Source organism: Takifugu flavidus, chromosome 12, assembly GCF_003711565.1.
Source record: "Takifugu flavidus isolate HTHZ2018 chromosome 12, ASM371156v2, whole genome shotgun sequence".
In the NCBI taxonomy this organism is placed as follows: Eukaryota; Metazoa; Chordata; class Actinopteri; order Tetraodontiformes; family Tetraodontidae; genus Takifugu; species Takifugu flavidus.
This window is the reverse complement of record NC_079531.1, coordinates 10,929,289-10,955,180: the sequence shown is the minus strand read 5'-3', so window position 1 is coordinate 10,955,180 and position 25,892 is coordinate 10,929,289. Positions and strand designations below refer to the sequence as shown.

At 44.0% G+C, this 25,892-nt stretch overlaps 1 protein-coding gene across 4 annotated transcripts; it reads right to left on the bottom strand.

Moving 5' to 3' along the window:
- Positions 1–355: 355 nt before the first annotated feature.
- Positions 356–25,148, bottom strand: sik3 (SIK family kinase 3). 4 transcript variants are annotated; one of them, XM_057049192.1, is made up of 26 exons: positions 24,768–25,148; positions 20,479–20,595; positions 19,489–19,552; positions 19,218–19,379; positions 18,938–19,062; positions 18,735–18,858; positions 18,383–18,501; positions 17,187–17,297; positions 16,966–17,100; positions 16,349–16,429; positions 16,101–16,210; positions 14,327–14,483; positions 14,064–14,213; positions 13,899–13,972; positions 12,807–12,941; positions 10,896–11,037; positions 8,852–8,971; positions 8,630–8,688; positions 8,412–8,521; positions 7,117–7,286; positions 6,913–7,040; positions 5,174–5,937; positions 4,872–5,026; positions 3,126–3,255; positions 2,928–3,054; positions 356–2,816 (listed from the first exon to the last, which is right to left on the bottom strand). In XM_057049192.1, the coding sequence occupies exons 1-25, from the start codon at positions 25,131–25,133 to the stop codon at positions 2,933–2,935; spliced, it is 3,930 nt and encodes a 1,309-aa protein (XP_056905172.1). In that variant the 5' UTR covers positions 25,134–25,148; the 3' UTR covers positions 356–2,816; positions 2,928–2,932. The 4 variants fall into 4 exon arrangements, with proteins under 4 accessions (XP_056905172.1, XP_056905173.1, XP_056905174.1 ...); XM_057049193.1 differs by having other exon boundaries at positions 7,117–7,283; XM_057049194.1 differs by having other exon boundaries at positions 16,349–16,426.
- Between the last annotated feature and the right edge of the window lie 744 nt (positions 25,149–25,892).

The window sequence follows — 25,892 nt, the reverse complement described above, 5'->3', positions numbered from 1 at the left end:
CATGACCTTAGGAGCTTTTAAGTGACATAGGTGGACTGGATGGTTGAATGTTGTGTGAATATGCTCTAGTGTTTTATATAGGTACGTACGTAAGTACACACACACACACACACGATGGGCTTTTAGCACCGTCATGGTCTACACTTGTAAGTCTGTTATAGGATGTAAAGACATTTGAGATTAGTGGCTTAACCCTGACATGCAAAGACCTAATGAGTCAAGCTGCAAATCACACGTCGCTGCCTTCCATGCTCGGAAGCTAAATTTTAGTAGAAAATGCGGTAAATATAAGATTCATGACGATATCACGTGTTTTAACAGCTTGTTTTATCAAAACACACAATCCAGGGCAAAATTATGACCTTTTAAAATTATTTATTTATATTTATATATATATATATACTGTATATATATATATATATGTGTGTATATATATATATTTTCATCTCAGTTTGGTTGATATTCTTTTTTATCATTGTTGCACTTTTAGTATTTTTGTACTGAACAGAAATGAACATTAAAAACAAAACAAACGGCAAAATGAACCTATAGAAAATAAAGCTGAGAGTCGAGCAGAGCTGATTTACTTAAGGCTGGGATGAAAAGGTACAGCGTCTGTGTATTCCATTTACAAGCACTACCCACTTTTTCGGCATGAACTGGGGTGTGATGGAAAGCGCTGGCACCGTGTGACGCCTTCGACAGCTCTCGGACATGTGAAAAGTCATCCGTGCAGCCGAGCGTGGTGAGAAACGGCCGATACAAACACACAAAAAAAAGTGGAGTTTGGCTGTTCGCACCACTGTCCCTCCAAAGCTGATATTCAAGGTTTGGTATATAGAGGACAAAACAAAATAATATCGAGTCTGTCTTCTGCCGTGGTGCCCGGTGCGATGTAAGAGCCAGACACGGAGCAACCAATACAGTTGGAGAGCAGTTGTAGTTTCTCCCTGGACTGCCAGAGTGCCAAGGTTCATTCAGGGGAAGGAGACATGTCCATAAGGCGTCAGCTCATCGACAGACAGCCAGGCAGGGCAGCCAGAGAGACAGTCAGGATGATATGTCAGCTATTTTACAAGGTATTCCCTCATTTATTGTTTTATAGTCTCTGTAGCACCCATCCAACCATACCGCCCTCCCAACAGAATAACAGGCCCAACATCAACATGAATGACAGTCACAACAACTACAATTGAAATGATACTTTTTTTTTTTAAAGCAACACAAAATAATAACTCCTCTTATTCAAGTGTCTTATTATATAACAGTAAAACGAATGACCATCTTTGTGACGCCGAAAGAGCACCGTCTCTCTACTGTCACCTCTGACTAGAAATCTCAACATTAAAAAAAAAAAAAAGATAAAAAATATAAAAAGCCTTCTCAGCCACATCTTAAAAAGTAACAAATAGATTGCAATAGCATTCTATACATGGCATCACTGTACAAGGAAAGGAGCTGGTAAAACTACCCACAATGCAACACATCTTCACTGAAATGGGAAAGGAGGATGGAAAAGGAGGGCAAACACTAGGTGGAGGGGCAGATGATACAGAGAGGAGGGGTGGAAACAGAGGGAGAGCTAAAAAATTATTACATATCCTTCATTTCGAACTTGCATATCCTATAATAGTTGACAGATTTGCTTCCGTATTTGGCTTAAATAGTATTTGTATTCTCAGCAGTACTGCAGGTGATCACAGCAATAGTGACACGAGTGAACAATTTACATTTTACAACCCGGCTGTTCAGGCAACTGCTGATCATCCTTCGGTTGGTTTTCACTCAATCCAATAGGAATGGCCGAGAATTCCTGTCCACGCCTCGTGTGCTTTTCAAGGGCAAAACAGTTCGCGACTCCTGGCATCCAGTAGAAGCACTAGTGATCAAAAAATGTCAACTAGTATAGAAATCTGTGTTGATATAAAGGTTATATAATAAACACTCAAATGATTTTCCATAAGCTGGAACTCAAAGTGCAGAATTATTTAAGAACTCCAAAAATATCTTGCTTGCAACACAAAACTGCCTTTCATAATAATAACAATAATTATTATAATTAAACCTCTTTTACAGAACACAGTAATAACAATAAGAGTAACAATATTGACCATAATGCCTTTGAGACATCAGCTGCAAAATGGTTTTTCCAAATAAAGACTGAAGGAAAGAAAACTGAGAGCTGGTTTATCCTGCGTAATGTCACTGAGCTATAATCACTCCACCCAAACCACCCCAGAGCCTTTAACCTGCTCTGAAATGATCTTTTGTGGGATGGCGGGAGGCGGTTAGCGCCAACACCCCCACCATCCCCTCTTCTCTCACACACTCGCACGCACACCTGATGTGAATACTTTGGGTTTGTGGCAGCAATGTTTCTTTGTGACTTTGAGCAAACAACAAACCATGAGCCAATGAGGCACGTAATGATGCAAGCCAACACGAGGGTGCGGGGCTGGGATCTGCGCAGGGGGAAGGGGTGGGGGTGGGATTGTTGGCTTAGAGGAGGGGAACCCCAATCTCCCTGTGATGAGGTGAAACGGGGGACACCTGTGGCGATGACTCCTGGATGTCCGTGCAGGTAAAGCTGGCACTTCTTGAACATTGAGGCCTCTCCTGTGAGCCCCCACAACCCGCCCCTTTTAAAGTTAACCCCCCCCCTCACCCCGCAGACTGCCCGCACGGGGACAGGTGTAGACGGGTGGACAGAGGGCGGACCCTGCTCAGGCAGGATGGAGGTTTGGCATGATGCTGCTCAACTCAAGACAACTCAGGATGGCTGATATGGACCACTGTACACAGGGAACCCCCTCCACCTGTGAGTGAGAGCACAGGGAACTTGATTACCAAGTCAAATCTGAAGGGACAGGAAACACCAAGCGACACCTGGAAGGGTCACAGGATGGACAGAAAAGCTCCAGGCGTACCTGTGCTAGACTCCAGCCTGCTCCATGCTGTACTGCAGGTCAGGGGGCTTGTAAGTGAGAAGCATATCACTGGTGCAGGAGGAAGGGTAGCAGGCTGCTGCGTGGAGCTCCCCTTCAACGTCACACACTGCAAGACAAGCAGCCCTTTTATTTAGATGCTGTGGGCTCATTTGCAGAGGACGGTGTCGTGTTGCTGACCTGACTCTTCACGCTGCTGGAGCTGCTGGCTCCCCGTCAGCGACGTCTGACTCAGGATATCAGACATGCGAGCAGAACTCAGGGCCTTCCCTGCCAATAGGCTCATGCCCGACATGGAGTCTGCCTGGTCCTGGAAAGACACGTGCAATATTATCACAAGGTACTTATTCACACGCTTGTGTAAGCATTAGGAGGAATACACGTTATTGACAGTGGTGACAAGGGCTGTGTCCGAAACCACACACTCGTTCCCTATTCACTAGTCACTACATGGGGGACATGGATTGAGTGAACTACGTAGCGCACTCAATTCAAAATTAGCTTTCGGACACTACGGCGCACGTAAAATGACGTAATGTTGTCGCATAATAATAACGAATCGTTCCCCGGGAAAGTGGCCAGGTCCATTTAATTATTTTAACCCATCCGAAACATACCCAAACACATTCAGCGATCGTTTCTTTGAAAATGCAATATTTTACCCTATTATAATCTTTATATAATAATAATAGATTAAAATATTAATGTCAATAACAATAACATAACACTTCCTTATTATCTCAAATAATTAGTGTCCGGTGACATTTCCGGTGACGTAATCTAATAAGACGCTTATAGTCGCGTATAAATAAATAAAGGCAAAAAACATATTTAAAATGGAGGCAGCAATGTTCCACTAAAGTGAAAGAATTTTACGCTCTAGTAAGATATGTGAAACAAATAGCATATAATAATAAAAACATAATATTACATAGATTTGTACGTCATTACTGCTCGTTTACCCGCCATCGACAGATTACCACGTGATACCGTAAAGGCTGATGGGATATATGCTAATTTGCTAAGTTGCTAATTTCCCTGGTGGACACCCCCTAAAGGGATCAATAAAGTTCTCTTGAATCTTGAATTGAATCTTGATATTACCGAGTTCGGGTGCATCGGTTGTACACTACTTTTTGCAGTGCATTGTGGGATACATTGAGTGCACTCGCGATGCTCACTAAGAATTCGGACACTATTTCAAAATGGCGTCCACACGATTGAGTGCACTATGTAGGGTATAGGGCAGGCATGGGCAAACCGGCCGGGGGCCACACGCGGCCCGTTAAACGTTTTAATCTGGCCCGCCAAACTTGAATAATTAAATGATAAACCTTGTTAATGTTAAATTTTCACTGCATTCTGGTGTTTTCCCACTAGAAAAAAGACAGTCAGGAGGAGAGTGATGGTGATATCCTGAAGGATAACAGAACTTTCAGTGCTTTAAAATAGAAATGGTTATTAATTTTTTTTAAAAAGGCACATTTTATTCATTTGATTTTAAGTGTTTTAAGACTCATTCAAAGTCAGATATTTGTTGTAATGCTTCTCTTCATTTTCATTTGAAATTAAAGCACATGTTTTCTCCATATCCCAAGATGTGTATTTTTTCTCCAATGAGGTGAGGTTACCAAAGCACTCCATCCATCCATCTGCTCCTGGTCTGGCCCCTTGTCAATGTTAGAACCCATTGTGGCCCACGAATCAAAATGTTTGCCCACCCCTGGTATAGGGGGTGGTTTCGGACACAGCCAAGGTGTCGCACTGAACAGGCTTGAAATCTTTGATAGCACTGAGTGAATCTGAGGTGATAAATACTCCGGATCAATTAGAGACTTTTCTAATGCTGAGATGAAGAAACAGATGTGGGGAAAGTCCTGGTCGGGTGTAGAGCTGGAAGGAGCTCAGCAGTGGCATCTCACTCACGTAGGCGTCGTCACACGTCTGGATGGTATGGTGACGTTGTAGTTGTCCACGGGACCTGTAGGCCTCACCCTGGGGGCCTCGTAGATAGCCAATACCGTTATGATCGGGCACCTCCATGGTCTGTCCGGGGGGTCTGCATTCCACATGTTCGGATTCTGATGGAACAGATGAGACAAGTCTGTAAAATACTACTTTGTAACAGCCGTAGCAGAAAAGTAAATAAAAGAAAATGGCTTGTCAGTGTCTGATGTCTTGTGAAAAGGTAACATTTTAATTGAAAGAAGAACCTATGTGGTTCTCACCTCTAGTTGCTGGCGCGCTCCTGATATAACCTGCATGCCTGTGAGTAGGGGAGTTGTAGGGTGGGGTGCCCCCCCTGGGTGGCCCCAGGAGCTCATTACCTTCACCAGCCTTTGTCAGCAGTCCTTCATGCGGGTGGTGGTAGCCCGCTGGTGTCTCGTCCTCCTCCATGCTCTCAGAGTGCGGTAAGCTGGGGCAAGGTGGCTGGGCCGGGTGCTGCGGTGACTGAATGTCTGGGGGGCGTATCTGGAGGAGATGGTGGTAATGCTGACCCCCGGGGGAAGCTTGGGGCGGATCTAAGCTCTCACCCTGGCTCATCTGGCGCAGAAGCAGCATTTCTCCATACTCTTGGGGCGCACCACTGGGTGGTGTGGGGGTCCCCTGGCATGGCCGGGGGTTCTGTCTCTTCAGCAGGGCAGCCAAGTCCTGCAGGGGCAGCCTAGGGTCAGCGTGGCCTGTTAAAGAATGGCGAGGGGAGAGGAGACCCTGCAGGGTGGGAGTGACGTGCTGTTGTGGTGGGCGGTAGTCCAGAGGAGTCGGGGACAGCAAGGCCTGCTGTAGTGTTGAAGGGCTGCCGTAGCTGCCAGTGCCCACCACCCCACTCTGGTAGCCTTCCAGGCCTGGGACTTTGAGGGAGGCACCTTGGAGGTAAGGGCTGTAGGTCCCTACCATCGCAGAGGTGCCGTGAGAGGGGTTATCGCTGGAGAACAGCTGGGGGTTGAACTGAACCTGTTCGTAACCAGAGGTGAAGCGGCCGAGGCTGCGACTGCAGATAAAAAGGAATTCAGAGGATGATTAGCTAACAGCAGTAGACTCTAAAGTCACAACTGCGTCATCTGTAGCTACCGCCAAAGACATTGAAACTGCAGTGAGTGCATTACAAATGTATTATTGGCACCTGTAAAACCAGGTTTTATTGAAAACTGCCCTTTAATTTGTGTTTACAATGTTATTTGAGTCTAATCAATCTAATTTTTTATGCAAGAAAGTCCCGAGAAGGTCGGATATACATCTGTACCGTGTTCTCAAAGGAGTCACACTTTATACAGATGTTTCAAAAGACGTGTGAGTTATGAGCAGAATGTGTTTGTGTGTTGTTCTGTTTACTTCAGGGTTGTTGGTCGGACGACAACACCAACACCACAGAGTCATAGTTTAACTAAAACTCAATGTAATTCTACCCAGACTCGACGGGATCTACTGTATATTTTAAACTCAAATCTTGACCAAACACAGCACACACTGCCTAGCCAAACAAAGGTAGATACCAGGCTCTCCAAATGGGTGTTTCAAGGTTAGCAGAAGGAAAAAGATTAGTTTTACTTCCCCAGAAGGCAGTCCTGGTAATGAAGCTAGGGGGGTCACAGGATGACTTGTCTACTCTACATATACTTCTGAAACATTTCCATCCAACCACTCACCCAACCAAGTTGTAGTGCAGAGGGTGTTGAGGACCTCGTTTTGGTAAAACTCAGTAAAGGATTTATATCATTTTACATCAGACACAAAATAGCTTCTGCAAGTTAGCATAGATCTGTCACCTGACCAGCAGTAACATACAAAATCTCTTAACAGGAAAAGAAATGCTTACATACAGTGATAGACCGATAGTAATTGAAACCAACCAAATAAAGAATGAAGAGTCCGAGCAGATAATATAGAAAAGATGGGAAAAAAAAATACAGAGTCCATTTATACTGTTGGGACCTTCACAGTGAGGTGATGGGATGCGAGGGGTCACCTGTGAGACTCGGCATTGTCGGCGCTCAACTGCTTCCCCAGGACCCTGTGACCTCCTGGAGTGGACAAAAAGCCGCCCTGCCTTTGTGTTCCGCCCCCGAGCTCCACTTCCTGAACCTGAATAGTCACCTGCGCAGATAGTCAAATCAGATTACTAAAATTCGGAGCAGATGAGGGTTGGGAAATGTGTCCAACGACAGGTCACCTGCTGTGGCTGAGGTATGCCTTGGGCCAATGGGACAGCGGTGTGACCAGTTGGCCCTTGCTGACTGGTTGATAGAGAAACTCTGGGCAAGCCTGTTGCAGGCGGGCTGCCACTCTGAGCCTGATAGAGCACTGGAGTACCATGCTGATACTGGACTGAGGAAGGACCTGCTAAGAAAGGAGGACATGTGCAAATCAATCCGCAGCCCAAAGAAATGGCTCAGATAGGACAGGACAGCACATCCGTAGGGCTGGGGATGGGGAGGGGTTGTGTCGAGAGCATGAAGGATGTAGCAGGAGACAGGCCAGTACAACAGGAGAGGTGGGGAGGGCCAACCCAGCAGCAGAACCACCATCTGCTCCTTCTGACAGGAGCAGAAGCAGCACTGCCAGAGTCAGGATTAGACCCTCACTCCCATCATCAGCCCATATGCTGGTGCTTCGGGCCACTCCTGATCCAGGCCAACGCCCACCTTCTTGTGCCTAAAAGGTGTCACCAGTTCCTGGAAGCATTGATGGGGGCAACTGGGTACGTCTGGGACATCATGTGTCACTGTGTCCATGCATGTTCAGGCCACAGGTGCTACTTGGCCACATTATGAGTTGGTTTAAGGACCTTCACAGAAGTTTGGCCCATCCAATTTGATTTGAGTCATGTTCTGAACCAGGTTGTTGAATTGGCCTTTCACTGATCATTTTCACACTCCCTTTATTTTTTAAATCTTTAATTTTGTGTTTAAAGTCCTTAAAACTCAGCACCCAGGGTATGTTTAGCTTTAAGAATCCATCAATATCATTCAAGTATTTCCCACCAAAATGTATCGATATTGGCTACTACTGTAACATGTCAATTTCCCCGATGTGGGATCAATAAAGTTTATCTTATCTTAAAAAAATGTACACGTTTAGGTCGGACGGGAAAAAAACAGGAAGAAATGTAACCCAAATAAGACTGTCTTTTATCTTGACAGGTGTTTAAAAGAGGAACCTGTTGATTAATTAGTCTAAAAAGGCTGACTACCTAAACATTTAGGGTTAAAAGATATTTAGAAATTTCACACACACATATTCTTAGGCGATTTGAAGACCTGCATAATCTGCAGCTCTACAGTTGATTCCATGTATCCGGATAATCAGTTCAGGGCAAAAAGTGCATCCTTTCTGCAGTGTTTATGTACACACTACAATACGCTAGTGTGCAAGTCTGTGCAAGAACAAGCTGATATAAGACAGATCAGACAAATATCTAAAAAGCAGTCGGATGATCAGCATTTTTAGGCACACTGAATCACCTACCATGCCCCTGCATTATGCCTGCAGAGCCAGGTGGAGGACTCTGGTTAGGCTGTCTGAAGAGGTGGTTGCTGGGATGTGTTGGCGGAGGGCTGGAGGGCTGAATACGTAACCTGGGGGTGGACAGGAGAGGAGAGAGATACAACGGTGATGTAACATTTGGGTCGATAGCACTGTACCACAGCGTCAAGTTCGATGTTCAATAATGGGTGAATGTATACCTCTGGAGCTGGTGGGTTAGATGACTGGGCTGGCTCTCTACGTGGCCTAATGACAGACCCTGCATGTTTCATAAACACAAGATTTGGTTATATGCAAGGGCGGCATTAGATTTGACACAAAAGAATATATCAAAAAGAGCAGATTGCAGCCGAGGCCCCATTGAAGTCTCAATTGAAGAAAACTAGAATTCTCCATCCCAGTGCATAAATCTAAGGACTCACTTGGATTTGCTGGTGGAGAATTTGTTGCTCTTGCTGGTACAGGATATGCTGCTGCTGGGTGTGCTCCAGAAAATGCTCATCCTGCTGAGCAGCATACTTTTTCTGAAGCTCCTCGCATTCCTGCGCGGACACGGAAAAGTCACTACACCGACTCTCTAACGACATCTACACCGATCACATACAAGTCAATTAGGGAGGATTATGATATCAAAGGATGCTACTGGCTTTTAAATGGATACACTTCCGAAGACATCTTCTCCAGCTATGCGGCTACCTCGAAAACTGAGCTTTCCACTACGCTTACTCAGTTCAGCCATGTCGTAGGTTCCGTGGAGGATGGAGAGGATGACTGCGCATTCTCAACAGTCTACATTCAACTCGATTTATCTATCTATTATTATTATTTACCATTAAACTAAGATTGACTCTGTAGATTGGCTCCGTAGGACCTTCGTACAGGACTTGATTATGTGGAGCAGCATGAGGTTGACGTCTGTGAAGTGTGGATCCCACTAGGCGTGGATGGACATGCTGAATCTCCATGTTCATTTACCACATAAAATGTTGAACCTGGTTTTACAGCTTCATTCTAGTTTTAATAGTGCTGATAAAGAATTAAGTGTCCAAATAAATGGAAAAGAACGCTAAAGAGCACAGACCTAATCAAAGAAACCCAGTATGACTAAAACAAAATAAATGTGTGTGCTGTGTTTCGGCAGGATTTGAGTTTAAAAATAAATGTCGAAATTTTTGGGGTGGATTAACACACAGCAGCACCCCTGAGGTAGCAGGGTAGCAGGTAACAGGGTAGCCCAGATGCTAACTGAAGGTTCTCTGATATATGAAGATATATTTGGTGAGAAAACCAAGCAAAATGAAAATGTAACATATCAACTCATGCCCAAATTAAAATTCTAAAGTTTAGTACAATGTTTCAATGCTCTTATGAAATTTTAAATTAAAGAAATGGGAAAAAAAGAAAGATTTATTTGAGAGAAGATGGCAGGAATAGCTCTTAATTAGACCACAAATTATGGACAGAAATTTTACTGCATTTAAAAAAAACCTGGTTGCACAAGAGCCTTTTTCAAACCACAGCCACAAATTCATCAGGCCTGAGATCTCTCACTAGAAAACTACTCATACTCGTTGCTACTTTAGCGACTTTACATTATCTTCCAAATAACAGGTGGAGGCAACACCAAAATTTCTCTATTTTTTGTCTCATTTCCTCTGACTTTCCATCTTCTAATGGGCTCTGTGGCCGTGAAGCCTCCCCACACTGTGATGCCGCCACGTCCACGATTCACACAGTACTGCTGCTTTGACTGTAACTGCAATGGCGATCTGCTATGATAAAAACAGGTTTTCTCCTTATCACTCTCCCATAAAGCTGTGATGTTGCAGAACCCAGACAACAGTTGCAGTCTGGAGAGAAAAATTCATCCCAACTGCTTAAGGCGTCCGTGTTCTTCAGAACAAGTTTCTTTCCATCAATTATTTCTTCCTCTGAAATGGCTGGTGAGTGTCTTTTTGTTGTGTCTGCTGGTGATGGCACTGCACAAAACACTATCACCAGAGAGGCTTAAGCTTCAGAAGAATAGAACTCACAATAAAATGCTAACAAGACTGTAGATACTTAACACTTTCAGCACCATCTCTGCTCAGTCCCCAGAACAGAAGTTTCTTTTCTATTACAGACAAACCCCTGAGTTAATTCCATCTTTTACTTTCTGATTTACCGGTACTCAAAACTTACTTCACAACTCGCTTACTTAGACTTTGCTGTGGCCTCTCATGACACCGAGGCTAAAACCATTATTCCAATGCCATTTTAGTTAATCCTTAGGACGTAAGGTGAATTAAAAGGGTAAATACAGTTTAACAGAGCTTTGTGGGACAAAGATTTGGTTCCTTTATTTTAGTGTATTCCTTGGTGGGAAATATAGTTGTTCTATTGATAAAATTGTTTTATACCACTTTGGAATTCTTATCTTTCTACTATAGCTTGAGCATAATTGTCAAAAGGGGAAAAATAACATACCTGTTTGAGTTTTTTGATGAGACTGCTGTTCTCTAGATGGGCTTTGAAAGCTTGGATTGTGGCCGCCCCATCAGAAAACCGTCTGACAGGCGAGAAGCGCTCCATGGGCAGATGAAGGGTATTGCAGTCCTTATAGCTGGACCTGCGTTGGCAGTCATAGGAGGCGGACAACGCATGTGGACGGAGACAAAAGCACGCATGAACACATGACAGGTGATGTCAGTCAGTCCTGCAGGAGAGTTCTGTATACTTACAAAAACATCCCATTTCAACATCAGATCTGAGACAGACGTGAGACAAGACAGTAGCCTAAAACCTAAAGATTGAGTTTCTCAAATGTGCTTTATACATCCCATGTAGCGACAAAAGGTGTTAAGCCCCCGATGTTAACCAACGAGCCTAAAAATATATAAAAGTTTAAAAAAAATTACACGGTGAACACAAAAGAACACAACGAGCAACAAGCCAGGGAATGGACACTTAAAATGACAGAATTGCCAGTTATCTTCCAGGGTAAATCCATCAACTCAGACAACATGACGTGCAAATTTTAGACTGGTTGTCAGAGTCTCCATCAAGAAGACTGTGGGAGGACCCGTGGGGAAACCATGACTACTCTTTAGTCTGTTGGATTTTTGGATTTTAATTCCATTTACACAATCCCAGCCATGATAAATGGCACAAATGTTGAGCCAGCAAATAGCTTCTCTTTGGACCTAAATGATTCTACCTAATTTGACTTCATGACAGCGCTTTCAAGGATTCCATCTCTGACCATAAAACTCTGATTCTCAACTGCCCACTCAATAGTGCTCTCTTGTTATGTCCCCGAGGCCTCTAGAGCCCGTGGTGTTTTAATAACACAGTTCAATCTGGGCAAAACATGCCTGAGGTTCTCAAGCCTCCCAATGGTCCATGAAAGAGTGTAAACCCAATTGGGCAAGTCCAGATATAAAAAGCCAAAATAGTGACAGCAGGACAACTGAGAGGACCAAGTTAATGTCTCTGTGGTGTCTCTAAAAGGGCAAATGTCTAAGAATGAAAGGATAGTCACAAACGCAACACCCATGCGTCACGGTCTCATCTGAAAACAGGTTCACCGTCCGAGAACGCTCAGCTCATCCTGGACAGCATTTTGTCTCTCTTGAGATTAAGTTGTCTCTCAATCCACTCCGTCTGAATGTCAGACTGGATTCCCAGCTGCTCTTTAATGGTGTCGTTAATTCAATCTCTTTAACCAGTACTATTATTAGTATCTGTCCACTGGACCAATCCTAGATTAACAGTAGTTAGCCAGTAGTTGTAATAGAATATGCTACGGTTTGTGAATTAACCATCTTAAAACTAAATACTTCTGGGATTGCATCAAACTAGTGCTCCATTTCATTTTCTTTTTATTTAATTGAGGGTTTTTTTTCTATTTATCATAACTACCTTCTACTTTATTCCTCTTATAGAACACAGAGCCCTACAAATTCAAACTATTACGCGTTAATATTACTGCTCTGAAAGAGTTGAGCTTCAGCAACTGAGGTTCTTTTACCTGATATGATTAAATTGAATAACACGTGTTACTGATGTACTGTGTGTGGGGACCAGTGAGGATACTGGAAATCATTACAACATATTTAGATTCTGAAACTTCCTAAATTGAATTGCTCAGGTGCACCTTAAAGGCAGAAGTTATACCTGTATATTAAGAAGCTTACATTGAATTAATGTGGCGAAGTACCTGTTGCTTAGCACCCATTCCAGAGCTTTAAGTGTTTGGAAGGTACACAGCCTTCAGTGGTTTGATCACACATTCAACAAAAGCAGCCCTGTGTTTATTGAAATTGTAATTTTATTCTTTAAGGTAAATGTTTGAGTGTGTTTGTGCGTATACAGCTCAGAGCTGGCGTGTCCCCTCACCGGGTGTGTGTGTCGGGGGCCCAGACCACCCTCTGGCGGGGGCCCTGAGGCCGCTGTGACTCTGCTGAGGGCTCGCCATGTGAAGTGCTCATAAGCGCGTGCGTCGTGTGCCGCTTGGAGCGGTTCGCCAGGTACCTGGGCCGCAGGGAGGGGGGAGGACGGGGATGAGGATCGGAAACAGGAAGCAGCGCTGGTCAGCTCTCTGTCCTCAATGGCTAATGAACGGGGGGAAGGCCCGTCCCTTCCCACCTCTGCCAGAGGGTGCCATCATTCATCATCATGTTTGCCAATCAAAAAACATTAAATTTGTAACAGATTGATGTTATACTCTTAGGCTATCCAAGAACACCCAGCTTTAAATTTAATGGCTGATTTTGCAAGCTTCAGAGTTAGCAAAGCTGTGTGAGAAAGAGTGAAATAGCCCAGAGAATAATTTGCCACATAATGAGATAAGAAAGCCAAAGAAGCTGCTGGCCAGAGAGAGACAAGTGGGCAGAATTTGGTGATAGATTTGGTTTGGAAGTGTGGCAGAAAGCAGAAGAAATGGGGAAAAGGCCAGAGCACAGTGGTCACCTCCCTCGCCAAAAAGCAGAGCAGCCTAGAGGCACTCCCAGCAACCCAGGTTACCAGCATGATCAGAAGATGGTGCTGTCTGAGGAGGACCAGCTGGGACCATAAGACCTGGACTTCTCTACATTTGCAAATCTGAAGTCACATCAGAAGATTCTCAGTGGAAAACCTATATCCTAAACCACAATCATTACTTAATCTGGTGATTGATTCACTAATTTGTCTGATTTTTGTTTCCAAAATTTTTGAATTACTTTCTTCTGAGAGTTATTTTCTCTTTGTGCAGTGATTAGAGAATTACCTCTTTACCTATAATTTTTCCTTCATCATAATTTTATACATCAGACATTAACTTCCTACTTAAGCCAGGCAGCCGTGAGTAGACTGATAAATGACGAAAAGCCGAATAGGACAGTAAACCTGGTATCTAATGGTTGTCACGGGTTACTATGCTTCCAAACTTTCCATTTCAGACAGCACCTCTGCGGAGTTTTCCCTCTGTTTATAGCCGTTACGGATTACCTCTGTACTGCCTCTTGGTCTGGTTCTCCATCCGAACCTTCTTCATCCACAGGTGCGACAGCGGGGATCGGGTGCTGAGGGAGGCGGCGAGTATCAGTTACCACTTCCTGGGTTATTATGAGGACACAAGTAGTAATATACGCAGGGAGAAATCCAAATCCTCACCGGGCTGGCGACAAGTGGTGATGGTCCCCGTGGCCTCTTAAGTAGCTGAGCATGTAGCTGAATATTAGCCCCCCCATCAGAAGCTCTCCGACCAAGTGGCCCCATGCCATTAAGCAGCTGGAGGGTTGGTGGTTGTAAGAGACACTGCTCCTGTGGGAACCACACAAAAAGTGTTAAATGTAAGGGTAAATGAGTCACAATCTAACCTGACTTCTAACACTAGCTGAATACTCACACAATAAACCCAACCTAACAGTTTATACCTTGTATTCAAGCTGTTGTGTGGGTTGTAAGCTCTGTGTGGGCATCAGAGTGTGCATTGGTCCCATCACTGGGGCCAGCGGGGGGAACGAGGGCTGGGGCACCGCACCACGTGGGAAACCTGGAGGTAACCTTTGTAAGTCTTCCTGCATCTCCGCCCTGGATTAAGATGAGGTACAAGAGAAATGTGAGTCAAAACCTTCGTGCTAAAATGTTTGATGCTAGGATGAAGCACTTTAGAACCCGGTTTCTCGAGTGGTTTCTTGTCCATGTGCTCTATACACTTATGCCATTATCTGTTAATTTCAAATTCCAGGGATTAAGCATGATTGCCTTGGTCCATTCAGCATCATGATCTGAGGATTCTCAGGATCATTATCAGCCCATTTCTCAAGGAGTCTACATTTTGGAGGACCATGAACCTCTCCAAAAGATAGACAGCACATGCAAAAGGCCAGACGCCCCTTTTTAAAAGCCATCAGAAATGTGATCACTTGTAAGCATTTGTAAATGGATGGGTGCCAAATTACAGACAAATGTGAGCTAATGGTATGAATTAAGGTGCCAGGAGACGCTCAAAGATGATGGCTTTTCTTTCTGCTGCTGTCCTTAAATTAGAGCACAAGCTTCCAACAAGAACTGTGTAATGACTTGAAAGCTGTCATTTACTGAAACGCTTTGATTTACTCTGCATCTGCAGGGACTCTGCATTAGCATATGGTAAAAGTTGCCTGAATAAATAAAAATTCATGTATTCTCGAAAAGAACTGCTGGAACAGTGAGCATTAGCAGTGCTGTTTGAAGCCTGAAGTTTTTTAATAAACTGTTACAACTGTTTATCCACTCACCAATGCAGAGCATCTATTTAAAGGGGGGATAAACGTCTGTCAGTGAAGAATGACTAAATTATCTGTCTGCCAGCAGTGGAGGTCATGCACATGACTTCATGTTTACTGGGTGCTGTGTGTGTAGAATAAAGGGCATATTATGCTTCTGCGTAGCCTATCGGCAACGTGAACGTGTTTAACGTCATCTATGCTTCAGTGGAATGCTAAGCAACTTCCCGCCAAAATGGTAGAGGGTGCGTCATTCCGAGTAGACTCTGCAACTTCCCAAATTTAGATCCAAACTACAGAAGATGGGCAGCATTATATATAGCATCTATTCCCATTATTAGGAAGCAATAAGGAAATCCAGAGACATTCCATCAAATTGGCGATATGACTGTTGCAGTTTGTATAGTTTGGAAGTTGAATCCATGCTGTTGTGACTCTTGTAAGTATAAAGGGGTGGGTAGTTCATGATCAGGTTAAGAGAGGGTTTCGTGTCAGGGCAGGGGTAACTGTGCCTCACTGAGAATTATGAGTCTCTTTATCAAAACTTATACAGATTTGGAAAATAGAAAGTGCCTCATCACGTAGATAAAATAAAGAACATGCAAAACAAGATGATGAACCGATGTTTGACAGTATGCAGGGCTTGTGCAAGTGTTTTCAGAGTGCAACAGATCCTCTGAAGACTTAAGTGGATTTAACCCTCTCTCTTATTCAATTACAACTTCACCTGCACTGAACAGAAGCGCTGAAATAGAAAAAGTGAATGGGGTTAGCTGTAAGTCTATATTTATATCTATGTTTGGCTTTATTACATTATCTCTTTTGAGCTGTTCACATCTCTGCAGCAGCACATCGCGCCTATCAAAAATGATTGAAATTCACTTTCGTATGCGACCACAGCCAGCATCAAGCCTTAGAGAGGTGCGCGGACGTGCTTTACCTTTGGTCTGGTACCCCCACAGTGTGCCGCCTCATTGAAAGGTAACGAGCCATGGCCTCAGGAGAAGGTTCCTCTCCTTCGTCACTGTCTAGTGCCATGCTGCCGTCCGGCTAAAACGCACACAACATTCAATTTACAGTCAATAAATAAAAGGGAGGCATCGGCAAAACTATGATCACATGATGCCATCATGAGGGACCAGTGCCTGTATGTTATAATGCAGTGATGACAAGAGCAGATGAACTCACCTCAACTATCTGGTTTTCTGGGTTGATGAGCTGGACGTGAGGAACAGTCATGCTAACAGGATTGCCCTGTGGATCCGTCTGCTGGGCACATGCACACAAAAGGTCAAGCAAGGATTACACCAAATTACCAACAATCTTCTTAGTGCAGCAGGTCTGACGGATGGGAGCTAAAGCCAATTTACTTAATTCAGTTGTTTTATTAATTGTGCGAAGATGCATTAGGCAGACTTATAGGGCAAAATTAGCTCTTGACATCATATTAAATTAATTTATTAATTTATTTCTCATAAGCGCCTTGAAACAATTTTGATTGTATAAGACGCTGTATAAATAAAGATTGATTTGATTTGATTTGATTTGATTTGATTTGAGAGGATGTGGTCTACTCAGCATTTGGATTTTGAATCTGATTGTAATGACGAATGAACACAAATATTAAAAACCCTTCATTTGTGGGAGCAAATTCAAACAAAAAAGAAATCTTTTCATGTAAATGCAAAGTGCTTTCATTTAAATGAATAAAAATCGAATGAAGAAAATAAGGCAGCTTCTGATCTTAATCAAAAATCAAGTATGGATATTATAAAAAGCAAAGGCAGGACATTTGAACGATGTACCTGTACAGCATTAACAGGATAGCTAATGGGGCGTGGCATCGGCAGGACAACAGGCAGAGTCTTGTGTTTCTTGAGGCGGTCCGCCAGCAGACTGTAGATGGCGCTGTAGTGATCGTAGATGTCTGTTTGTAGGGACTGAAAAAGAAGAATGCCCCTCGGTTGAATTTGGAATAGATCTCAAATATAACAGTGCAAAACTCTGGGAAAACTCTGCATCCAACCTGAATGGTGCGTTCACGGTCCAAACCCATCTCAGACATGAGGATGAGGACCTGCTCACTGATGAGCTCCGTCTCTCTCTCGGTCTTCACCTGCTCACATTCGGCTATCAGCTTCAAAGGGAAAAAAATGAAGAGAGAGATTAAATGACTTCCTCAAGACCAGTTATTAGTTAATGGGATTGGAATAAAAACATCTAATAAATACAGACTCAAGTTGGAGCCTGTGCACGAGCCAAACTATGGGAACTGACGCAATACACGTCAGATATCTTTAAAGGACAAATAAAACAGCAGCGAAGAAGCAACTATTGTAGAGAGCGAGATAAGATTGGTTTGCTGTTACAGCGGCGGCCGTGGCCAAAGGTTTTGAGAATGAGTGAATGATTATCAGAGCTGTAGTTAATCCGAATTTGTGGCATTGTTTTTCTACCTGCCTATTGCGACTTTTTTCGAAAACTAGCCCTTTCATTTCTTGTCCATGTGTTCGTTTGTCAATTTTTTTCCCCCCATTTTTCCCAATGGGATGAAGGTTTTTGGCCATTGAGCCGAAGATTTCGCTCATGAATGACATGTCTGTCCTGCAGAAGTGGCTTCTCTGCGCTGCTGGTTTACACCAGCCCATCCTCCCAAGGTCTTGGCTCACTAGGTGTGCAGATCCCTTTACACCTGCGGCTATTCTAATCCCATGTGAGGCATAGACATACACCAAAATGGGGATGAAGCCATAGAAAGAGGTAGACCGAACATTGTAGACGGAGGAAATTGTCTGTTAAAAAAGGCGCAAACACATATAGAGCGCCTATGGTGCGTGCGGCAGTGGGAGGGGCCTAGTCCAGATGCTGGAGTTTCTCAGGAAGTATGAAATGTCCAGGCTGAAACAACTTTGGTTTTAGGTTTTGAAACGTCAACATTCTTACTTGTGGAACAACGATAGAATCACTGACATGATGTCAGCTGGTCCTTTTAAGGCTGGACTGAAAGGGAGTAAAAATGTTCATCGTTTCTATTCCCGGGCTTAATTAATGTTCATGGTAAAGACAGATGTCATCTGATGAGTCTTCATAATTTTAGATATAGATTAAATACAAACGTATACAGCTTCAAACTGCTCTAGAAATGACGGGGTCTCAGAGTGAAGCTCTCTTCTGGTTGGAGTAAATGCTCCTACCGTGTTGATGCTTTAAAATCGTTCTCACCCTATCAAACTCGGGGTCAGGGTCTCCTTGCCTCATCCACTTATTCTTGCAGATCTGCTCCATGGTCAGCCGTCTGCTGGGCTCCAGCACTAACATGTGTCTGATCAGGTATTCACAGTCTGCAGAAGAAGACACAGATGGTGACTTACACCACTACAGCATTAGGCTGTGGAGGTAACAAAGAAGAAGAGTCGGGGGAAGAACAATAACCCTTACAAAAACCCTTTTTTGCTGAATTCCAGTCAGGAACTGAAGTTTTAAAGTGCTTAATTGAGAATGTGAATCATATTAATAAAACTTGCTGAATTTACACTGTCTAGATGGATGGAAAAGATGAAGGCAGAGGTCCTACCTGTGGACATGAAGAAGGGGATGCGGAACTTGCCACTGAGGACTCGCGCTCGCAGATTTTGTAGAGTGCTGCCATCAAAAGGCAAAGCACCGCAAACCAACACATATAAAACCACACCTAAGCTCTGCAAGACAAGGACCACAGATAATGAGCACTGGGCTTTCAAACTAAATCCAAGGATTCCTTTTAAACACAACACGCACCCATATATCTACTTTAGGCCCGTCGTACTCTTTTCCTTCAAACAACTCCGGTGCAGCATAGGGTGGACTGCCACACCACGTCTTCAAGAGCTGTCCTTTTGAAAACATGTTACTGAAGCCAAAGTCTATCAGAGAAAAGAAGGATATCGCTCATCAATTGCTGTAGAAGAACGTGATGAAACTCATTTGGATTCTAACAGAGCTGGTCAGTTACTTTATTGAATAGTATCGTAAAATTTGAATCCAAATGCCTCTAAATGCAACATCCAAATGCACAAACCTGCTATTTTGATATTGAGATTGTGGTCCAAAAGCAGATTTTCAGCCTTTAGGTCTCTGTGGACAATGTTGCGGCAATGGCAGAAATAAACTGCAGCAACAATCTGCTTGAACTTCTTCCTGGCGTCCTTTTCTGCCATACGGCCATGAGCCACTAAATGGTCTGCAGACACACACACAAGACATAAACTCTTTCGTTTTATCCCGATAAATGAAATAAATTGATTTCCACACCAGCAATAAAAAAAGAAAGAAAGAAAGAAGTTTCTTACCAAATATCTCTCCACCGCTGGCGTATTCTGTAACCAGATAGATCATTCTCTCCGTCTCCATCACCTGAGAACACAAAAAGGCCCACTTTCTGTGACAGACCAACACTGGGTGGTAGGAGGTTCGCATATTACACAACAGCATGACTAAGGCGTAACGCATTTAAACATTATTTAATCATTAAACATGCAGTGGTTTATCAAACACTCCTCTCCAACAGCTGATTCTCATGTAGTTGTTTAATACAGCGGCGACGCATGGCTTGAGCCCCCACTCATAGTCTAGGAAGCCAGTTCAAGGATCTGGGACCCAATGTGAAGGTTTATTGACAATGTCCAGAGAAGACGGTCTTGCTCATCATCAAATTCTGTTGACAAAAAGACCATGTGTGGCTGGATGGTAATGATTAGGACGATATCATTTCCACCCCATGAGACTCTGAGCAAAGAGGCTCCGATTGTTGGCCACATTAAAAGAATTTCAAACTTTTGAAAAACTAAATTCTAATAAATACAATTATGTCATTTGCATTGATTTCTAGTGACTAAAAGAACGTCGTTTCTGAGCAGAGAATAGAATCAACATTGTTATTTCGAGCAGTGGTGGCTGGTTGTGTTTGATACACTCGATCAAATGCAGGCAAATACCTGCACGTCGGTGTTCCAAGCATCAAACTAGACCAAATACACTTCTGCAGATGGCAGAGTGCATTCACGAGGACAGAAATATCCGCCACCCCAACAATTAGCTGCACCAATTACAGCCGTGTCACACTACAACAGCACATTTGAAATAGATTGCAGAGTGCAGCACCGTCATTTTGTCAAGTGAAAATGGAGATTAAGAACAAACTTTGGGTCAGAGCACAAAAACGGGGGTCAAGTGAAATCACACCCTGCTGGAGAGACACATGCACGTCATTTGTCCTTTTCAGACGGGACCGTACGTCTCAGGCGCGTGAAGTGGCTCTGAGGACCAGGGCGAACGTGTACCTGGTAGAGGCGGATGATGTGGGGGTGCTTCAGCAGCTTCATGATCTGCACCTCTCTGAAGATCTTTTTCAGGTTTTCATCATCCAGCTGAGTCTTATCGACAATTTTTATAGCCACCTGGAGAATGAGGAGACAAGAAAGGAGGACGAATGCTTAGAGAGGAGAGCACAAACGGGCAATAGAGGGATAACAACAAGTAAAGAATGACAAGTCTCAGGTATTTCAAAGCAGAAATGTCTGTGTCCCAGTCAGATTATTGATCTAAACCAATGATCTATGTGTAGCCGTTATGAATTAGTTGTTATTGTTGTTATGCACCACTGTAAAGAACAAGACTTCCATAAATGATGAGTTTCCAAACATTGCGCGGTGCCTAATATTAGTAAATTATGCAATGTGGCAAATCATTGGTGAATATTATCACGATTTCAACAAAGATTTTTTTTTTTAATGAAAGGAATTCACCATAAACAGCCCATTTAGATGCCATTTCCGGTTTCACTTCAACTTAAAAAAATGAAATGAAATCTGACCACAAAAAAAACCTTTTTATTGCGGGAACATTTATAATTTACCAAGGATTAAAAAAAACTTTCTCCTAAACCAAAACTTTTCCCCAAAAAAGCACATTGTTAGGTGGGAACTTTTAGGACTTCCCAGAAATTAACAGTCACTGTCAGGCAACGATACCACGGACCCATAAATCATCAGCCTGATTTAACCACACGTCATTCCAAAAACCTCTACTTAAATTATTTGGGGAATCGTTTCATTTAGAATTAAGGCATTCTATCTGATTGCAGGCAAATATTTTACAGCCAGAACGCTTCTCACGACTGGGAGGACCCGTTATGATAAACGGTAATCGTGTTAGATCCGAAACCAACAGAAAAGGTTGTGTGGAGTGTAGATTAGATGTGACCCTGGTGGTACACGAGTGGGTGCCTGACCCATTTGCCCTTTGACCATTTGTGCAAACAAAAGGGGACCTATTTTCAGAAATAAAATATGAAGCAGCACTCCAGCATTGCGTAACATAATTATACAAACAGAACTAGTTATGCAGTGTTTCATTCAGCACCCTGGATCAATGCATTCACTCTCACCGGCCTCTTATAGGGCCAACGGTGCCCCATTGCAACTAATCTGTGGCGTTCCAAGGACGGCGTCAGTTAGCAGCGTGGCGCGCTTAACACGGTTATAATGAGGCTGATCCAGAGCAGAAAGCTGGATCGATGCGGTAATGTCTACAGTCGACGCTGACGCAGGTGTACACACAAACAATGTGGTGCTGCTCTCATGCCATTATGGATGACGTTAACCTTCATTAAAAACCAACCACCGTCGACATCAACGCTCCACTTTGATGCCTTCTTGCACAGCACGGCCTGCACAACAAAGGTGCCATTTGATTTGTCTACCAATAAACAGTACTTGAATCTCTTAGCGATGCGAGCGCGTCTTCGGTGCACGTCACTCAGGACGGGGTTGTAAACAGCGTTTTGGTATGACTCAAAGACTTTCACGACATTGTGAGATGAGCCAAAAGACAATATCAACAAGGTTGAGTTTAAAGGATTGTATTGGAATTTAAGAATGTGTAGCGGAACTGTTTTAGGTGGTTTGTGAGCCTCTGATGGATGCGAAAGTGGCAAAAATCTACGGTCACATGAGCTGAGCTGCAAAAACCAACATCGGAGCATAAACACCGGTAACACTTTGCTCTTATCTGGAGGACACGCAACTTAAATCCCACCTGACATGTGAAAGAGAAAATATTTGCTATACAGGCGTCTGAGTCTCGGAAAGACCAACCATCACAACTACGCAAAGGACATTTATGTCACACGTCGTGCCAGTGTGTCGTAGCAATGTTTGCAGCACTGGGTGTGTAGCGGGCTCTTAATGCTTGTCTCTACACAGACAAAAAAAACACACTGCTATCCAGAACCCGCATGCCTGACTCGACGGTACCTGTATTTGTCTGTAAGGTTGAAACGTCAGCATGGTGTTAGGTCAAATGGAAGGAGCTCAGAGACAGGATGCATCGAGACACAGTACTAGGGAAGACGACAGGAAATAAAACTCGGTACTGAAGGTTCTTGGGAGCACGACAGCCTCCCTCATCCAGAGCAGAAAATGTTTGGAACAACCAGGATATTTCCCAGAGCTGACACCTAGAAATAGGGGAACTGGTTCTTGCCAAGAGATGAAACCAAGAACCCAATGGTCACTTTGGTTAACCCCAAAGTTCCTGTGTGCCCTCAGACTGGGCTGAAGGTTCCCCTTCCAAACAGACAATACCTCTAAACACACGGCCAACAACAGTGACAACAGGGTTTTACGGAAAACACAACCCTCTCTGGAGGGTCCACTGAGTCTCCATCCGAATGACTAAAAGGATCTGCAAGAATTCTGAGTCTCCCTCTGGCAGCTCTGCAGGCATCATCATCAGCTGAGACCATGTGGTACCACCTCCTAAACACCCCATCACACTTTAATCTCAGTGTGTAATTCCCAGGGCGTTCAGAGGAGTTTCAGGACATATGTTAATGTGCCAATACATTTTCACTTCTTTTTTTTTTTTTAGCAGAGACAGGTGTGTAATAAACTGGTCTGTTTCACTTCAGGCCTTGGTGATTGATTTTTTTCCAACAACAGGGACATTTAAGCCTGTGGTCTCGTGCCGCCCTGTTAAAGCAGAAAAATATAAAAATATATAAATAACTCAGTCCGAGGTCAGTCGGAGTAACTTTTATTTGCACCCACAGACAGGTTGTCATGCAGCAAGAAGATAAAGACGTAGTGTTTGGCCTTCAATCACAAAATGTAAGAACGCGGCACGACATTCTAAAACATAATAAAGTTGAGTTAACGTGCAGTTTCACAGAGTGAGACAGAGACAAAGTAACTAATAGAAACCCCAAACAAGCATTTTCCATTGCGATAACCTTTCAAGTCGTTTTTGGACCTTTGATGATGCTTCTCGCCAGACCTACAAGAGCTGGAGGGGACCCCCCCTGAAGAGGGTGAGAACTGGAGCTCTACACCTCATGTTCAAGGGCTGTGACCAGTGTCGCTGGTTTCCACCTTTCAATGCATTTCCTGTTTCTCAATGGCCAATTCAAGAGACGGATGAAAGTCCACAAATACAAATAAAACACCAATTCTAGGGTCTAAATGCTAGCTGTCGGTTGACACTCGTGTCTTTACATTAGCTCTTGCAATCTTTTAACAACATAGTTGCCTAGTGTCACCGCTCCCCTGGCATATAGTGTCCTGAGCATTAATCCAGCTTTAATGTGTCACTGTCCATTAACCCTGCTCCACATGCTAAGCAGAGGTTTGTGTTTTCTGTGCATGTGTGCAAATGCATAAAGACAGATTTGTACTGGTGCTTCGACTTTTGAGGCCAGACAATTGCTGCAGTCAGAAAAGAGCAGGAAAGCCTACATATACTCCACAGGCCATTTACTCGTTACTTTCTGCAGTACAGACATCGCCAGGTTGGTTGTTTTTCTAAATAGGAACTTTTATACATTTGCAAGGCTCTTCTTAAAGTTGCACTGAGCTCTCTCTGCTAGTTTACAGCAGCAACATCTGTGCGGCCATGCAAATGTAGCAAAAAGGAACGTTATATGCCCCGTCTAAAAGGTTTAAAGTCCTCTCACACACACCCGTCCAGCGGCGTAAATTGACAAACGAACACATGGACAAGAAATGAAAGGGCTAGTTTCGATTGTATCTGCCAATCTTCTTTTTTTTTTCTTTGTCATCTTCTTTTAGCAACTTCAAATTCAAGTTCAATGTCGCCAAAAACACACCGCACTTCACAACCCCCGCTGTCTATTTGCTGCTGAACAGCAACATTAAAAGTCGTGCTGGCATGAAATATCAGCATCTAGCCAAACAGCTAATAAGCTAGTTGTGCTAAGCTACTAGAGTGGAAACGATCTGATTCCCTTTTTATTCTCGCCGATACCCTTCTCCCCGTCCTCTGCCACATTAACCCCAACAAAGGCCTCCTTTCCCCTCATTAGAAATTGCTGCACATGGTGCACTCGGCTGCATCATAAGGAAGGGGATTTTGATGCTATATCCTATACAGTATCCCCGTAGAGGTGAACCTCCTTCCGCGGATCAGAGGTGTCACCAGAGCGGGCTGACCGTTGTCTCCACCGCTCGAAGGCCCCGGCGTCCTCCGCGACTACGAGCTCCATTATAGCTTTAAAGACACGCTGACAGCTTGTGACCATTGGTCGGTGCCGCAAGGACATGGCCTCCCTTACCTTTGCTTTGGTAATGATGTGGGTGGCTAGTTTGACAACCGCAAAATTTCCCTTGCCGATGGTCCGCTCGATTTCATAGTGGCCCACACGGGCAGGGGGGGGCCTGGTGGCCGAAGTGTGGCCCGGGTTGGTCAAGCACCCAGCGGCCGTGCTGGTACGACTGGAGTGGTTAAGGCCGGAGGGTGGCTGGACTCTGTTCTGGGAGCCCATGCCTGCGTGGGTCGCTCGGGAAGGATGCGTAATCGCGGCCGCGGTAGACCCAGCAGCACCTCCGCTCGACACGGCCGCCATCTTCTCGCCTCTCTGCAGGAACAACAAGCAGCCTTGCGCAGCGCGCATCCTGGGCACGCCCCCGCCCTGCGTCATTGTACGTGAGCGCTCTTCCGCAGCGCCCTCTCTAGGTTGTAACCACGGCAACCGTCCGCGTAACAAATGACCTCATCCGCAGAAACGTATTGTGGTTGCCGTGGCAACGACGACGTGCGTATTATCCCCGTGGTTCCCATGATTCAGTGGTTCCCCGCAAACTGCTGAAGTGCACGAACGCACGGTTTCAGGAGACGGTCATTAGGGAGCCTAAATGAACAGCCGGTTTTTATTGAGCCGACCCAAAGGTATTATAAATAATAGTCTGAGCATCGTGACGGTGACGGAAGTGGCAGGAACCAGCTAGGCCGCATGCCACCTTCTCCCAGATCAGGTGTTGACGTCTATCTCAGCAGGTAGAAGCATCAATCATCAGGGCAGAAACCATGACAGGACATACATGTCATTGAATAAGCTACAGAAAGTCCCAAAAACACCATAATAGGGTCGAAAAGCACCCTTTCATTGTAAAAATAAATAAATAAAAAGCTGTTTGGTAACACCATTCACCGTCATTCCCATCATTCCTGATTTTTCTTCCATTTAACTGGTTTTCAGTCACCAGTCAGCAAATAATACTAACAAAACATGTGTGACATTAAAATATTTTTAGTATTTCTTTTAATTGTGGGTCTATGGATATTTAACATGTTGTTCAAGTCTCACAATCAAAGCCCCAGCTCACAAATACCTCTGTATGGTTGTGAGGTTACCCATGAAGAGCATGAATTTTTGCACAGTTCTTAGGGGCACCACCTC

Excerpts from the sequence above, each read along its gene's own strand:
- sik3 (XM_057049192.1), bottom strand. The coding sequence starts at position 25,133 with ATGACGCAGGGCGGGGGCGTGCCCAGGATGCGCGCTGCGCAAGGCTGC. Across the intron at positions 19,553-20,478 it reads ACATCATCCGCCTCTACCAG|GTGATGGAGACGGAGAGAAT; the intron begins GTACACGTTCGC and ends TTGTGTTCTCAG. Across the intron at positions 14,214-14,326 it reads CACAACAGCTTGAATACAAG|GAGCAGTGTCTCTTACAACC; the intron begins GTATAAACTGTT and ends TGGTTCCCACAG.